General features: G+C 45.3%; 1 protein-coding gene across 1 annotated transcript in view; it reads left to right on the forward strand.

Moving 5' to 3' along the window:
• The window catches only part of LOC124716685 (mucin-5AC-like), a 53,362-nt gene extending 35,102 nt beyond the window's left edge, over window positions 1-18,260 (forward strand). The window contains exons 4-5 of the mRNA XM_047243224.1: window positions 2,845-2,993; window positions 15,803-18,260. Of these exons, the coding sequence (XP_047099180.1) occupies window positions 2,845-2,993; window positions 15,803-18,260 (2,607 nt within the window). The remainder of the gene's footprint in view (window positions 1-2,844; window positions 2,994-15,802) is intronic.
• Window positions 18,261-18,534: the final 274 nt, after the last annotated feature.

Raw genomic sequence — 18,534 nt, forward strand, 5'->3', positions numbered from 1 at the left:
TCGCCCGGTCCTCACAGCCTTACTTCTGGCAATACCTCGTCTCCTACCTTCCAAACTTTACAGAAACTCTCCTGCAAACCTTGCAGAACTAGCACTCCTGATTACTACTGTATGTTCTGCAGAAATGATTACCATCTGAACCCTGTCGGCCGGTGGATTCGAGGTCAACATCGATATCGTGACGCAACACCACCTGCTGGTAAAAACGTGTCCACCGCTCTCTTTGTCGCTGTAAACCGGAGGTTATGGATCAGTTTGACGCGAGCAGACGTGCAGCGTGCCTCGCAGCCGTATGCGCGAACCGTACCGTCGAATCAGTGAGTTTGGAACAGGGTGCATTATTGGCATGAAACAATGTGATGCATCCATGCTCGTGTGGACGAAGTGTTTCGGCATTGCAACGAGTGTGTGCGGAATGGTTCACGGAAGACAGTAATATACGATGAGATGGATGAGATCGCACCACGTAGGCCAGCCGCTAGCTTCAAATGCCAGTTCTGTAAATCTTCTCAACGGTGTTTCGCAAAGAGAACGTCGTCTTCCCCCCAGTGATTCCCATTTGCGTTCGCGAAATATCTCTCTTATTGATCCAACCTAACAGTAGTAAATCTAGCGGCTCGCCCCTGAATAGCTTCGACGTGTTCCTACAGCCCCTCCCGGAGGGTGATCCCAAACAGTTTAAGCAGTACTCGAGAATGAGTTGCACTAGTGTTCTATACACGCTCTCCTTAATAGATGAGCTACTGTTTCCTAAAATTCACCCAATAAACTTGAGTCGACCATTCGCCTTAAATACTGACGCCTGTCTGACTGTGCAACGCTACGCCCAGATATTTAATCGACAAGACTGTGTCAAAATGGCTCAAATGGCTCTGAGCACTATGGGACTTAACATCTGAGGTCATCAGTCCCCTTGACCTTAGAACTATGTAAACCTAACTAACCTAAGGACATCACACACATCCATGCCCGAGGCCGGATTCAATCCTGCGACAATAGCAGCCGCGTGGTTCCGAACTGAAGCTCCTAGAACCGCTCGGCCACAGCGACCGGCGACACTGTGTCAATCAGACCTCTACGAGCGGGCTTGTTTTTCATCTGTATTAACTTACACTCTCCAACATTTAGAGGCCGGCCGGAGTGGCCGAGCGGTTCTAGGGGCTACAGTCTGGAACCACGAGACCGCTACGGTCGCAGGTTCGAATCCTGCCTCGGGCATGGATATGTGTGTGATGTCCTTAGGTTAGGTTTAAGTAGTTATAAGTTCTAGGGGACTGATGACCTCAGAAGTTGAGTCCGATAGTGATCAGGGCCATTTTTTCCAACATCCACCACAGCAACTACAAATATTTTTCTAAGTCATCTACAAGATGACATTTGAAGTCACTCGATGACGATACCTTCTTGTACTCATAGCATCATCAGGAAACAGCCACAATTTTGCTGCTCACGCTGCCCATCCGGTCAAATATGAGCTGCCCCTACTGCTGGGTTTAATGCAACCCGCAATACCTTCAAATACCACGTGCAAGACTGTCATACTGTCTCGCTTACTACGTGCAAACTAAATGTCCTATAGAAAAAAATGAATATGACATTTTTCTAGGACATCTCATGTAGTTAAATTTTGTGCTGGGATATGTTCTCAGTATAGGCCTTAGTTTTCGAATTATTGAAGAAAAACTTAGAAAACGGATCTTCAAACTCGAAAACCGTGGCCTCCAGGGGAAGTATATTCCAGTACAGAATCTAACTATGTTAAATTTCCAGCCGAGTTCACTTTGTTTTTAGGACTAACAGTTTGCGGATAGCGAGAGAGAGAGAATATGAAAATCTCGCGTATAGTATTTCCAGATGTTGCGGGCTGCATAAAACCCAGTGGTACGGGCACATGAATCACACTATATAGAGAACAACATCGGTCCTACGTCACTTCCCTGGGGCACGTCTGACGATACCCTTGTCTCTGACGAACACTCGCGGTCGAAGACAACGCACTTGGTTTCGATGGTTGGGTTGTTTTGGGGGAGGAGACCAGACAGCGAGGTCATCGGTCTCATCGGATTAGGGAAGGATGGGGGAGGAAATCGGCCACCCTTTTCGAAGGAACCATCCCGGCTTTTGCCTGAAGCGATTTAGGGAAATCACGGAAAACGTAAATCATGATTAAGTTTCCTTTAATTTACGTCAATGGTCACAATCTTTTTGTTTAATAGATTACCGGTTTCGGTCTTTAATGACCATCGTCAGGTCTGTTCCATAAAAACAAAGTCCTGCTGTACTGCAGCCATAGTGGCATCGTCAAATGTTAAATGCGGAATCAGCACAAGCATCGTCAAATCCACATAGATCACATCACATGCTCGTGCATCGTGCCTTTGTTAAACAAAAAGATTGTGACCATAGACGTGAATTAAAGGAAACTTATTACACAGTACGGGTCACTGTGCTTTTTCGCGACGATTTCGCAGCTTGTGAAGCTAAATCAGGATGACCGGACACGGGATTCAACCGCCATCCTCCCGAATGTGAGTCCAGTGTGCTAGCCGCTGCGCCACCTCGCTCGGTTTGGTTTCGAAATAGTTCTTAGTTACAATGCGCGGAGATGCGTTTATGTACACATTCAAGACGCGCTCCGTAAGAGAGACGGAACCCGGATAGGGAGAAAATGCCCTCTGCAATGCACTCCACTGTGTTTCGCACATTACGGATGTGGATGCAGGACGCAGTTGCTGCCCACTCGAATTCTGATCCTAAGTCCTGCAGTAAGAGAAGACCTTGCATCCAGCCCCTAGTAAGAGACGTCTGTGCTGTTTCGACAACTAAAAGTGTTTCCTTCTGCAGGTGGCACTCGTGCTGGTGGCTACGTGCGCGGTGTCACCCCTGCCGCCCACGTGGGCCTCGCTGGCCGGCGCAGACCACGCCGGGGCGACGCTGACCACCATCTCTTTCCCGGAACTCCTGCCGCCCACGCGCGTCCGGAGGATACACAGGTGAGACAGCCGCCGCTGTACTGTGTAACGCTGCACGGGCATTGTGTTTTGAGACTCAGAGCTATGGAAACTACAATATAGCTTTTTGCCGTCGTTATACCACGAGATTACCTCCCCTTGTGAGTGAATCCACGGCGTATGATCTACTGGCGCTCATTCCACCATCCCAGATTTTGTTATCTATTGTGAAACCATAGAGCAAACAAATGGTGAGTCACTAACTATTGCCACCGATAATAACTCCGAAAGTATTGTAAGTAGGCTGTTTAGGTTTTTATGTTGGTAACGTCACGTAGCGCTCTGTATGAAAATCACTGGCTGTGCTGTGTGCAGTCTGTGGCTAGTTGACATTGTTGGAATATACGCTACCGTTGGGTTGGGCAGTTGGATGTGAACAGCGCGTAGCGCTGCGCAGTTGGAGGTGAGCCGCCAGCAGTGGTGGATGTGGGGAGTGAGATGGCGGAGATTTGAGAGCGGATAATCTGGACGTGTGTCCATGAGAGAGAGTAAATTTGTAGTACTGGACGTCATGAACTGATATATATATTATGACTTTTGATCACTATTAAGGTAAATACATTGTTTGTTCTCTATCAAAATCTTTCATTTTATTAACTATGCCCATCAGTAGTTAGCGCCTTCAGTAGTTAGAATCCTTTTTAGCTGGCAGTATTGGCTCTCGCTGTATGGCAGTAGTTCGAGTAACGAAGATTTTTTTTCGGGCAAGTGATTCATGAAAGGTATAGGTTATTGTTAGTCAGGGCCATTCTTTTGTAGGGATTATTGAAAGTCAGATTGCGTTGCGCTAAAAATATTGTGTGTCAGTTTAGTGTTGATCAGAACACGTAAAGAGCGAAATGTCTGAGTACGTTCAGGTTTGCTCAGCTGTTTGAAAATCAGATAATGTAAGAGGTCTATCAGCACAGTCACTCATAAATTTTTCAATGGTGACGTTTCAGTATGATAGTAGCTGAAAAGTTTGTAGGACAAATGTTGCATGGGACAACGGGGGCCATAATATGACGTTGGTTTTTTGTTGCTAGGTGGTGTCGCGTCAGAGATATGAAGGTCAACTTTGTTCGTTTTAAATGGGACGCTGTAGTTTGGTATTTATTTTCTGATAGCTGCTATCGAGACGAGTCCAGTGATGTGTAACAGTAAGGTCTTTGAAGGTCAACGAAGGCATGAACGTCCATTTACAGAAGGTGTTCGAAATGACGAGCACTGGTATCAATGCAGTACTGCAATCTTCTTATCATGGATTGAGTGGTATTCCTTATTACTTTGGCGCTTATAGAAGTACATGGTCTCACAATTCTCTCGCATATATCGTGCAAATAGTAAATATTCGCCGAATACGTCGTATCCATCTAAAGTGCCATTGATATGTAAACACCATTCGACGGTTTGGAAATACAAAACTAACAGGAACGGTGAGACATCGTCGAATCAAGCGAATGTGAACGATGTATTCCTTCGAAGAACAAGTCGATATGCTTCTCATTTTCGGAGAATGCCAACGAAATTCAGTGAGAGCTAGAGACTTATGCTCTGAAAGAGATGCTCAACGTACTCACCCTACACGTCTTACACTTAAATATGTGTATGATAAAGTGAGAACGGCTGGATCTTTAACGCATCGGAAACATATCCGATAAAGGAAAGTTACTAACGAGGAAACGTAAAGTGGTATTTTTGCCACTGTGGTTCGAGATCCTTGTGTTAGTTCGCGTCAAATCGCAAGCGAATCTGGCATGAGCCGGAGTAGTGTTGTTCGTGTTCTGCATCGCCATAAATATCATGCTTACCGTATGAGTCTCCAACAAGAATTAGCTGCTACGGATTGTATGCGTCGCACTGAATTCTGTTGATGGCCTCAACTTCAGATTCAGAAGGATGACACATTTATTAATTTGATTTTATTTACTGACAAGGATACATTCACGAACCATGGAAATGTTAATTTGCATAACATGCGTTACTGGGCAATAAAAAACCATTATGGCTGTGGCAAGTTGCACACCAAAAACCGTGGTCTGTGAATGTATGGTGTGAGATTCTGTAGGACAGAATTATAGGCCCTATTTCATCGAAGGAAATGGTAGGAAGGACACCACGTTCCTGCAAGAAACATTAGGTCTGTTATTGAAAGAAATAGCTGTAGGGACAAGGAATAGAACGTGGTATCAACACGATGGGTGTCAGGCACATTTTTCGCTGATGGCCAGAAGTGAGTTGCAGAGACAATTCCCAGGTCGTCGGATTGAACGCGGAGGACATGTGTTGTGGCCGGCTCGTTCACCACACTTGACGCCTCTGAATTTATTCTTGTGGGGATTCGTAAAAGACATTGTTTATAAAGACGTTCGAACTACACCTGAAGATATGCGAGAATTGTCGGAGCATATGCTTCGGTAAGTGCCGATGTGATAAGGAATACCACTCAATCCATGATAAGAAGATTGCAGCACTGCATTGATACCAATGGTCATCACTTCGAACACCTTCTGTAAATGGACGTTCATGCCACCTTTGTGACCTCCGTTGACCTTCAAAGACCTTACTGTTACACATCATTGAATTCGTCTCGATAGCCGGTATCAGACTATATAACCTATAGCATCCCATTAAAAAAAATTGACCTTCATATCTCTGAAGCGAGCCCACTTAGCAATAAAAAGCCAACGTCATATTATGGCTTCCGTTGTCCCATGCAACTTTTGTCCCACAAACTTTTCAGCTCCTATCATACTTTCGGAGTTATTCTTGGTGTGAATAGTTAGTGATTCACCCTTTATATCACGACATCAATACGGAGATTGTAATGCATCAGTTGTCCAAATGTGTGACTAAAGTCACATGTTTCTGGAATACGTGACCCGCACCACTATAAGAACTTGGTAATGGGATCATGCCGTTCCGATACATGTGTTTTTAAACGAAATGAACAACACATTTGGGAAGTCCGCTGCTTCATAATCTTAGTGGCGATCACAGATTTGTTCAAATTTAATTTGCAGGTCTGCTAAATGATCAGAAGAAGATATACAGATTTCTAGGTCATGCATTTTAATACGCGGGCTATTCGGAGAGTAATGAACGATCTGTTGTGAAATGGAAACCATAGCGAGAATTCGATGAAGCTTTGCGCAAGTATGTTTGGCAGCGTCTCTAGTACACCCATCGACTGCTTCACGTTGAACTTTTCTGTTCTGAGAGCAGAGTAAGCACGCAAAAATGCCTAGAAATTACTGTATGAGCGCCTAGAGAGAGATTTTCGCCTGATTTCATGCAGCTCATATAATGTAACTGTCACGCACTTCATGAACGGGCGGAGTGGCCGTGCGGTTTGAGGCGCCTGTCAGGGATTGCGCAGCCCCTCCCGCCGGAGGTTCGAGTCCCCCCTCGGGCATGGGTATGTGTGTTGTTCTTAGCCTGAGTTAGTTTAAGTACTGTGTATGTCTAGGGACCGATGATCTCAGTAGTTTGGTCCCTTAGGGGTTCACTCACTTTCCATTCTCCATGACAGTTCTCGGTCGCACACTGCAGGATCAATGAAGACGCCCCTGCAGCATTTTCACTAGGAATGGATCACCCCCACCATACAGCTCGGACCTGGCTCCCTCTGATTTTCATGTCTGCTCAAATGAACCGCTGACTATGAAGGTAACATTTTGACACAGAGAACGAGCTGCAGTCCACCGCAAAAAATTGCGTGAAAGCACAGGAGGATGCTTCTATGAAGAGCGTACTGGGAAGCTGGAACTATCAAGAGACGTAACTGGAAGGTGTAGCTAACGGTTGCAAATAAAACAGTTTTCTTTAGTCCGGAACCACGGACCTACTACTGTCGCATCTTCGAATCTTGCCTTAGGCATGGATGTGCGTGATGTCCTTAGGTTATTTAGGTTTAAGTAGTTCTAAGTCTAGGGGACTGATGACCTCAGATGTTAAGTCTCATAGTGCATAGAGCCATTTGAACCATTTTTTTTAACAGTTGATTTTCACTGTGGTTTCCATTTCACAACTGACAGTGCCTTATTTTCCGAAGAGCCCTTGTACATTGTGACTAGGAGGCTCTTAAATGAAGAACCACAAAATGTCACGGTGGCATTTAAAAACTTTGGCTTGATCTAAAGTGCTGTATTTCAGTGTACAGTCGTTTTAAAGATAGAACATTCGTCAAGATGGATGAAGAGGCTACGTTGTGAACATTCATTAACTTTTAAGACGTTTAATTCAGTATTTTGGTTCCAAGTAGTGTTCAAAATCTTCAAAACATTTCGTCTCGAAAAAATTTCTCCAAATCTTAAGCAGCTTCATTTCATCACATAGTTAGTTTAGGAACGGCAGGTAGTTCTGTCGTCTAATAGATTGTTGATAACACGCATAGTTTGATAACATGAGTGTCAAGTCTTTTTAGGCGTATTGGGCTAAAGTTGGCTAAATAAAAGTTTCGCCACAAAAATGCGATTTGTAAAAACGCTTCTATCTGAAAAGGGACGCCTAATCCAATTAAGTAACCATAAGGGACGCCTAACCCATTTAAGTAAGTGAGAAACAGCTTGTTGAAATCGAGTTTCAAAATAGAAGAGTTCGTTCATTTTGTTTATCACTGAAGATCTAAAATTATGAAGTAAATCTTGGAGGGCTATCCACGTTGTATCAGATGAAGCCGTAACAGAAACCAGTTTGTTGCAGAGTAGCATACGAGAGATTAAAAACAGCTTACGTTCTACAGAGCCATCGTTGTTGATCTTCTAGCTGGTTTGTTGAGTTACCATTGATTCCTCAAAATATTTTCAAATGTGGTTATCCGTCTTTCGAGATGGAATACACTATGAACTTACCGACCTGCCGCCTTGGGTTCACTGTAGTCCATTATACTCCATACAGTCCCGACCTCGCCACATCCGGTTTTCGTCCCTTTCCCTTCGAGGCCTTCGCTGCTGATCAGAGCCAACTGGAACCAGAGCTAACTATTTGTAGTATCGTTCCCAGAACCGATCGCGGTCCTCTGGTTTGGAGCCGAGTGGGAGTCTTAAACCGGGGGCTCAGACGATTTTGCGGAGATCTGGGGTGCAAATTTCTCGACCTCCGCTATCGGGTGGAGAAATGTAGGGTCCCCCTGAATAGGTCAGGCGTGCACTACACGCCGGAAGCGGCTACAGGGGTAGCGGAGTACGTGTGGAGTGCACATGGGGGTTTTTTAGGTTAGAGAATTCCCTCCCTAGGCCCGACAAGACGCCTCCTGAGACGCGGCAAGGTAGGAGTAGGCAAAATGCAACAGGGAAAAACAATATTAATGTGCTAATAGTAAACTGCAGGAGCGTCTATAGAAAGATCCCAGAACTGCTCTCATTAATAAACGGTCACAACAGAAAGTTGGCTGAAACCAGACATAAACAGTAATGAAATCCTAAATTCAGATTGGAATGTATACCGCAGAGACAGGCTGGACAGTGAAGGGGGAGGCGTGTTTATAGCGATAAGAAGTGCAATAATATCGAAGGAAATTGACGGAGATCCGAAATGTGAAATGATTTGGGTGAAGGTCACGGTTAAAGCAGGCTCAGACATGGTAATTGGATGTCTCTATAAGCCCTCTGGCTCAGCAGCTGTTGTGGCTGAGCACCTGAAGGATAATTTGGAAAATATTTCGAGTAGATTTCCCCACCATGTTATAGTTCTAGGTGGAGATTTTAATTTGCCGGATATAGACTGGGAGACTCAAACGTTCATAACGGGTGGCAGGGACAAAGAATCCAGTGAAATTTTTTCAAGTGCTTTATCTGAAAACTACCTCGAGCAGTTAAACAGAGAACCGACTCGTGGCGATAACATATTAGACCTTCTGGTGACAAACAGACCCGAACTATTTGAAACAGTTAACGCAGAACAGGGAATCAGCGATCATAAAGCGGTTACGGCATCGATGATTTCAGCCGTAAATAGAAATATTAAAAAAGGTAGGAAGATTTTTCTGTTTAGCAAAAGTGACAAAAAGCAGATTTCAGAATACTTGATGGCTCAACACAGATAGTGTTGAGGATCAGTGGACAAAGTTCAAAACCATCGTACAATATGCGTTAGATGAGTATGTGCCAAGCAAGATCGTAAGAGATGGAAAAGAGCCACCGTGGTACAACAACCGAGTTAGGAAACTGCTGCGGAAGCAAAGGGAACTTCACAGCAAACATAAACATAGCCAAAGCCTTGCAGACAAACAAAAATTACGCGAAGCGAAATGTAGTGTGAGGAGGGCTATGCGAGAGGCGTTCGATGAATTCGAAAGTAAAGTTCTATGTACTGACTTGGTAGAAAATCCTAAGAAATTTTGGTCTTATGTCAAAACATTAGGTGGATCAAAACAAAATGTCCAGACACTCTGTGACCAAAATGGTACTGAAACAGAGGATGACAGACTAAAGCCCGAAATACTAAATGTCTTTTTCCAAAGCTGTTTCACAGAGGAAGACTGCACTGTAGTTCCTTCTCTAGATTGTCGTACAGATGACAAAATGGTAGATATCGAAATAGACGACAGAGGGATAGAGAAACAATTAAAACCGCTCAAAAGAGGGAAGGCCGCTGGACCTGATGGGATACCAGTTCGATTTTACACAGAGTACGCGAAGGAACTTGCCCCCCCTTCTTGCAGCGGTGTGCCGTAGGTCTCTAGAAGAGCGTAACGTTCCAAAGGATTGGAAAAGGGCAAAGGTCATCCCCGTTTTCAAGAAGGGACGTCGAACAGATGTGCGGAACTATAGACCTATATCTCTAACGTCGATCAGTTGTGGAATTTTGGAACACGTATTATGTTCGAGTATAATGACTTTTCTGGAGACTAGAAATCTACTCTGTAGGAATCAGCATAGGTTTCGAAAAAGACGATCGTGTGAAACCCAGCTCGCGCTATTCGTCCACGAGACTCAGAGGACCATAGACACGGGTTCACAGGTAGATGCCGTGTTTCTTGACTTCCGCAAGGCGTTCGATTCAGTTCCTCACAGTCGTTTAATGAACAAAGTAAGAGCATATGGACTATCAGACCAATTGTGTGATTGGATTGAAGAGTTCCTAGATAACAGAACGCAGCATGTCATTCTCAATGGAGAGAAGTCTTCCGAAGTAAGAGTGATTTCAGGTGTGCCGCAGGGGAGGGTCATAGGACCGTTGCTACTCACAATATACATAAATGACGTTGTGGATGACATCGGAAGTTTACTGGGGCTTTTTGCAGATGATGCTGTGGTGTATCGAGAGGTTGTAACAATGGAAAATTCTACTGAAATGCAGGAAGATCTGCAGCGAATTGACGCATGGTGCAGGAAATGGCAATTGAATCTCAATGTAGAAAAGTGTAATGTGCTGCGAATACATAGAAAGATAGATCCTTTATCATTTAGCTACAAAATAGCAGGTCAGCAACTGGAAGCAGTTAATTCCATAAATTATCTGGGAGTACGCATTAGGAGTGATTTAAAATGGAATGATCATATAAAATTGATCGTCGGTAAAGCAGATGCCAGACTGAGATTCATTGGAAGAATACTAAGGAAATGCAATCCGAAAACAAAGGAAGTAGGTTACAGTACGCTTGTTCGCCCACTGCTTGAATACTGCTCAGCAGTGTGGGATCCGTACCAGATAGGGTTGATAGAAGAGATAGAGAAGATCCAACGGAGAGCAGCGCGCTTCGTTACAGGATCATTTCGTAATCGCGAAAGCGTAACGGAGTTTATAGATAAACTCCAGTGGAAGGCTCTGCAGGAGACGCTCAGTAGCTCGGTACGGGCTTTTGTTAAAGCTTCGAGAACATACCTTCACCGAAAAGTCAAGTAGTATATTGCTCCCTCCTACGTATATCTCGTGAAGAGACCATGAGGGTAAAATCAGAGCCCACACAGAAGCATACCGACAATCCTACTTTCCACGAACAATACGAGACTGGAATAGAAGGGAGAACCGATAGAGGTACTCAGAGTACCCTCCGCCACACACCGTCAGGTGGCTTGCGGAGTACGGATGTAGATGTAGATGTAGATGTAGATGTAGATGTAGATGTAGGTGATGGTGATGAAGAGGTGCAAGCAGAGGTGAGGTTATCGCTCCGCTAACAAAGTCAAACATTATACTCGTACAGTGACAATATCAACGAATTAGTTTTTAGTAAATATGACGTGCTCCAACCATTATTTACTGATCTGTTACAAGATTGTGATTTTACATCTGGCATTTCGTGAGCAGCCAATTTTTTCCTTAATTTGTGGCCGTCTTTCAACCTGTCAACATGTTAAGTATCCTGCAATATACAGGGTGACAATTATTGAACAATATGAAACAAAATCGTCACAACTTCAGAACGGTTTGCGTTAGGACATTCAAACTGCACGGTTGGTCGTGGATCTTGATGCGAATTAGTATGCACGTTTAGCGACGAAGCCCACTTTCATTTGGATGGGTTCGTCAACAAGCAGAATTGGTGCATTTGGGGGACTGAGAATCGGCATTTCACGATCGAGAAGCCTCTTCTCCCTCATTGGGTGACTGTGTGCTGTGCAGTGTCCAGTCATGGGAGTAATCGGTGCCATATTCCATGATGCCACAGAGACTACCGAACAGTACGTGGAGGTTCTGGAAGATGATTCCATCCCAGTTACCGTAAGTGACCCTGTTTTCAGCAAGATGTGGTTCATGCAAGACGGAGGTCGACCCCATCGAAGCACGCGACTGTCTGGTGTCCTGGAGGGGCATTTTGGGGACCGCATTCTGGCTCTGGGGTACTCAGAGGCCACTGGCATGGGCCTTGATTGGGCGCCATATTCTCCGGATATGAACACATGCGACTCCTTTTTGTGGGGCTATATCAAAGACAAGGTGTACATCAATAACTCCAAAACCATTGCTGAGCTGAAAACAGCCATTCTGGAGGTCATCGACACCATCCATGTTCCGACAGTTGAATGAGTCATGAACAATTTTGCAATTCGTCTGCATCATATCTCGGCCAATGATGGCAGGCAAAAGAAATGGTTCAAATGGCTCTGAGCACTATGGCCTAGAACTTAGAACTACTTAAACCTGACTAACCTAAGGACATCACACACATCCATGCCCGAAGCAGGATTCGAACCTGCGACCGTAGCGGTCGCACGGTTCCGGACTGCGCGCCTAGAACCGCGAGACCACCGCGGCCGGCGATGGCAGGCAAATCGAAAATGTTTAACCTAATTCCGAATATCTGTAGTGACTTTTACATGTTGAATAAAGTGTGTTCGCACCGTAATTTGTAACTAATTTACGTTCTTTTTTTTCATATAGCTCAATAATTGTCACCCTGTATGTTAAAGATATGAAAATCAAATACTTGAAAATGGCATAAAAGGCCGAAGCTTGTGTTTCACTTAAATAAACAATAAAACATTCAAATGGCGGCCGTGCTCCTTAAAAAAATATTGTGACTGTTGCTCAGCAATATCAAATAACTGTTAACCAGCCTCTCTTTGGGAGAAATGTGTACGTCACCAGAGTAACTATGTAGAGAAATAAATCTGCAGAATCTAATAAGTTTTATTTTATTTAAAAAGGCTTAAGAGTATTCACATAAGAAATTCGTATGCATTACTTTTCAGCATGCGCTCGTAATATCAAAGTACAGTAGACGTAAACACAATATATACATCTGCCAAGGTTTACAATGTATAAACATGATATAAACAAAATGCAGAACAGTATGGCTTATTGTAGAGATAAAGGAAATGAGCTGATACTATCAACACAAACATACACTTCACCAACTGCGACATGGTTGCTTATACAAACAGTGATTCAATCCTGTCAAATGTTTTTTTATTTCAGTCCTTGATCACAATATCAATTCTTTAGACGATCACCGGTTTCAGTCCATAATGACCATCCTCAGATCTTTTTTACACCATGTCCTAACGTGCATTATGGCTTTATCACTTTAGAACATGGTGTAAAAAAGATCTGAGGATGGTCATTACGGACTGAAATCGGTGATCGTCTAAAGAATTCATATTGTGATCAAAGACTGAAATAAAAACATTAAATCTACACTTGTAGCGAGTTAAAATGGCAGAACGATTTTGTTATGGAGACTCATTATTAGCATGACCAGCGTTGTCAAAGAAATAACAAAGGAAATACGCAAAACGAAGCCTAGAAAGGAAAGTGTCAGATGGCTACAGCAAAGCAGTACAAATGAGAAATGACACAGAATACGGTGGTATTATAGTACTGGACCGCACACATTACTCATGCACAGAACTCGCCATTAATTAAAGTTTCATTCCAACTACACCATCAACAATTTGTAAGTCTAGAAAAACCGAGAGAGGAAAAAGAAACTCGTGGCTACTTCTACATTGATACTCCGCAAGCCACCCAACGGTGTGTGGCGGAGGGCACTTTACGTGGTGTCTGTAAGGATGAGCCAGATAGTAGAGCGATAGTAGGGAATTTTATTTTACTTTTTATCCACTTCCAAAAGTCACTTTCTTCTTAAGCCGTAGCTGGCAGCGTCGGCTGACTGTAATTTTTCCATCTCACGGTCTGGCAACAGCAAGTCAGCAAGCATCTCGATCATGCGTCTCCCTCGTGTGCTGACGAAGTAACGCCGTCTATGCGACGCTGACCAGGTCATGCTCTGGAAATTTCCATACCGGCCCCGCGGATTCCTCGGCTTCTGACCAATCAGGGCAGAGGAAGCCGTGTGGCCATGTTGGATGTACCCAGCCACCCGCCACCGGGGCTCTCTCTCTCTCAATCGAGAGCCTGTAGCAGTCAACATCTGCCCTTCCCAGTGCTGCAGCACTGAGGACTTTGTCTTCCCAGACACCGCTTTTCCTTAACTGTGTGAACTACGGTTCGCCCCTGACTACGCTCCGGCTCACTCTCGCCTCCCTAGGCCTGACTATGTGACCCTTTAGAAGGGTAAAAGTGGCCAATAAAAGACTTATTACTTAAAATCTTCCCAATGTTTCTTTCACGCCCACCACCTTCCCATCCGACCGTCCTACACATGTCTGCATTCAGTTAGGAAACACATACATCGAGAACTCCAGAACCAGCATGGTCCTCTGCAAAAAACATCTCTATTTCTATCCAGCTGCCAAAATCAACTGCTTTGCTGCTTGTATACTGAAGAGAGCTTTCCCTTCAGCGGTTCCGACATCAAATTTTAGGAGTCTTATTGGCCACACAGTATCAAGCAAGACCCCATTCACGCCACACACGAGGAAGTCCGTGTGTACAGACCCAAACAACAGAATCTAAGACACACGACACAGGAAAGTCGTAATAGACCCTACATGGACAAGCAAAGCGTATAAGAAGAAGTTTCAAACCTTTGTGACCACATGGTTAGTAGCATCTTACTTCACTTTTGGGCCGGCCGCGGTGGCTGTGCGGTTGTAGGCGCTGCAGTCCAGAACCGCGGGACTGCTACGGTCGCAGATTCGAATCCTGCCTCGGGCATGGATGTGTGTGATGTCTCTAGGTTAGTTAGGTTTAAGTAGTTCTACGTTCTAGGGGACTGATGACCTAAGATGTTAGGTCCCATAGTGCTCAGAGCCATTTGAACCAGCCATTTCACTTTTGGAATGCAGAACAGCAACGAGTCTCCGCGGCCCGGACTCGACAAGACGTTCAAAGTGTTCCAGAAGTCTGTGCCACGAGATGTCTAGCACAGCTCACGCAATTACCATAAACTAAGGACCATTTGTTTGTTGATTGCTATTCAGTCTTTCCATAGTGGTAAACCGGTTCCCTTCAGATCACCGAAGCTAAGTGCTGTTGGGCTTGGCTAGTATTTTGATGGGTGACCGTTCTCGTCTCCCGAGCGCTGTTGGCAAGCAGGGTGCACCAAGCCCTTATGAAGCCAGCCAGGAGCGCAGTGCGCTGACGATGTTCCCTGTACATCCGTGTCCAGTGCAGCTTTCCGTTGTGGATGACATAGCGATCGATCGGTACTGTTGCCCTTTCCGAGGCCTGTCCGGACGGAGTTCGAGCTCTTTTTTTTTCTTTTTTTTTTACTCGGGTCTGGCGTGAAGTAGTGGTTCAGAGGAGCTCCATTGGGTTCAGGCCAAGCACATTTGGTGGCCAAGACATCAAGATCGCTACCATGCTTCTCAATCGACTGCAGTACTATCCTGGTTTTGTTACACTCGTCCTCGAAGATGCCTTCGACACTGGAGAGATATCAAACATGAAAGGATGCTGGTGGTCCACAACAACGTCCATGCAGTCCATATGTATCACGGTGCCTTTGAGAACTACCACAGATCTAATTCCAGGTGACTGTCTCCGTCAGCATAACACTGCTCCTCCAGGTGCCCATGTCCATTGTGTGGCGCATTTTTTTAGCAACCGTTCGCCTATATGACAATCTGGATGCGATCATCGACCTGGTGTAACAGGAAACATAACTCATCCAACCAGACGACACTTTTCCATTGATTGACGGCCCAGTCTCGATAATCCCAAACCCATTAATTAACGATGTCAGTGAGTTAACATGTGACCACAAGAAACTGCATATTCTGTGCCCAGAAACGTCCCTCCATCAGCATTTTCTACTGTCGACAGATCTGCCATCTCCTAGCATGTTTCACAGAGTTCAAGTCTCACACCTCCATGTTCTGTGACAATATCCTGTGAGAAAAACACTAAATATACTTCAGTTTATCAAAATATCTTCAGCGTATTCTAAATTACATCTTGTTTATTTGGTAATAAGAGGTCACCAGATGCATCCAAGTAACTTTTTCTGTCTCCATTTCCAGGTATGCTGTCAGATTCCCAGTGCCACGACCATACCCAGTGGAGAAGCTTGTGCCGTATGCTGTGCCTCATCCAGTTCCTGTACCTGTAGATGCCCCTTTCCAAGTTCCAGTACAGCACCCTGTCCAGTATGGAGTGCCCCATCCCGTACCCATACCATTTCCACAAGAAATCCCTATTCCAGTTCCCCACGCTGTACCAGTTGCTGTGAATCACCCATATCCTGTGCCTGTCAGGAAGCCAGAACCTTACCCAGTCAAGCATCTGATACCTTATGGTGTTCCCAGGCCTTTCCCAGTCCCACACCCAGTGCCTGTCTCGGCCCCAAGTGGAGCCTTCCAGGTTGGAGAGCAGCTGGAGAACAGCCTCGAGCAGAGCCTAGGTGTATCTGGTTTTGGCGGGGACTTTGCACCAACTGGACCGAGAGAGTTTCTACAGCCACTGCCAGTAGGTAGTGTCGAACCACAAGTTCTGCCCACTGCTCAGGGCTACCCTCTGGACCAGACTCCGGGAGTCACTGCCACAGCCCAGCAGCCACTGCATTATCCAACTGGAGGAGTTCTTGTTTCCGTTCAGCAGCAACCAGCAATCATCCCTCAGAACCAGCAGCTAACTGCTGCCACCCCAGCAGGTGCTGACAATTCTCAACAACAGGACTCCAACATCCCCCTACAGTATGCGCTCGTGGGCCTCATCCAGCAGCAACTAACTGCTATGCAAACATCAAATCAGTCGAGCATAGATACAGCAGCAGATGATCAGTCAGTCAACCAGCCACCTGTACAACCAGGAGGTGATGAAGAAACACCTCATTCCCCTGTGTTCAGTGATGAGCCTGGAATTCACAACGCATCAAACGAAGAACTTCCAGCAAGTGAATCGCCTGTATTACAACTGCAGCTAGTGACTGCTGGAACACCTCAGTATCAATCAGTCGCTGTCCCAGCGTACCACCAAACACTGAATCCCGCAATTCCAATTCCTGCACCACCACTGCTCTCAAATGGCAATATAGACAGTACTAGACCATTAGCTACGCTGAACGTTTCCTACGATGCCTTGACACTGGCAAATTCTTCATCCATAGAATTTCCTCATCCTTCTGATCCCCACATGCCTCATCCTCAAGACCTTACACCTACACAACACGAAAACCAAGTACAACAATCACCTGAGCAATATCACCAGCTGCTCCTGTCTTCTTTTGGAGGCTACAACCAGCAAAAGGATGCTACCCCTGAGGTGACATCAGAGGCTGTGGTTGACGCTGTAAGTGAGACAACTCCAGCAGCTGATGCAGGACTGAGAAGTACTACTGCAGATATTCAGGATGCGGCATTGGTAAGTGAGAACCTAATCGCTGATCTGCAGCACCGAATATTCCTGTCCAAGCATCAACAACAAACTGCAGCACAGTTGAACTTTACTCAAGATCACACTACAGGAATCGATCTCTTACAGAAAGCACAAGACCAGGACAAACTCTATCAGAAACAGCTAGATGTGCTCCAAGATACTTTCGCCACATACAAACAGCAACTAGAGCAGAAATTTATCGAACAGAACTTGCAGCAGAACAATCAAGGCGTCTCACAACACTATCAAAGTGCATTTGCGTTGTTCCCATTGTCTACAAACCAGCAAGGTGCACAGAGCACCACCACCAAGGCTAGTGTAGCACTGCCGGCCACCCCACCTTCTGCTCTAATTCCGACGATTATTGGACCTCAGTCTCAAACGCCAGCGGAGCTTGTTCCTGAACCAACGTCAACTGGAGTGGTGACGACAACAACAACATCGGCGCCGTTATCTCTCGTTCCACAGTCGACATCTGCCCCAGAGATTATCATAACATCAGAGACAGCTACTCCATCACTGGCTGTTTCACCTGCACCAACAAGAGAAGCGGTTTCCACAACCTCAAGCGTAGATGCTTCAGCAGCTACTAGTGCTAACTCGCCAGACGACATCTCATCAGTAACTGCGACTGTGACGCAGGACGCAATCGCACCCACAACCTCGACAACGTCAACTCTGACCTCGACACTTGTGACCTCCACTTCTGAACAGCCCATTGTCGTCTCCACGACCACACAGAATCCAGTGTCATCTACATCTGAGCAACCAATACAGACGAGAGAAGCAGCAAAGCAACAAGTTTTCGCTCCAGTTCGCTTCCGCCAACCCGTGATCGACACAGTTCCAACACAAGAAGCAACTGTTGAAGGTCAGCTTGGCACCGTTGGGGCGTCGCAGCCAATACCGAATGTCGTTTCTCAGGGAGGACAGCAAACAATTGGACTGGCTGTTCTAATTCCTTATCAACGGCAGAGTTTTCCAGTCCATCAGCAGCCACAACATCAACCCGTTTTCACACCATACTACCAGCCACAACCACAGCAGTTCCTACCACCATTTTCTGGAGATGGTGTACATCACCAGTGGAGTATGCCAATGTAGAATAAGCTCTCATTGGACGAAAAGTTTCATTCACGTGTGGCTACAGTGTGGCAGAGAAATAGCCGAAAAAATGTGCTAGCCGTTGAACAGACTGTCTGACTGTATGCATTTGCTTGTCTGTATAGCTGTGCCATATGATTGTGTGGGGCCATTAGGTGCACTCATCTACGTTAGATGCATTTACTGAAAAAGTTCAGAGTCCAAAGTTGGACAACCATCTCTAACCTATGGAATTATTTGATGTCTCTCACACAATTTAGACTATACCATATGG

Source organism: Schistocerca piceifrons, chromosome 9, assembly GCF_021461385.2.
Source record: "Schistocerca piceifrons isolate TAMUIC-IGC-003096 chromosome 9, iqSchPice1.1, whole genome shotgun sequence".
Taxonomy (NCBI): domain Eukaryota; kingdom Metazoa; phylum Arthropoda; class Insecta; order Orthoptera; family Acrididae; genus Schistocerca; species Schistocerca piceifrons.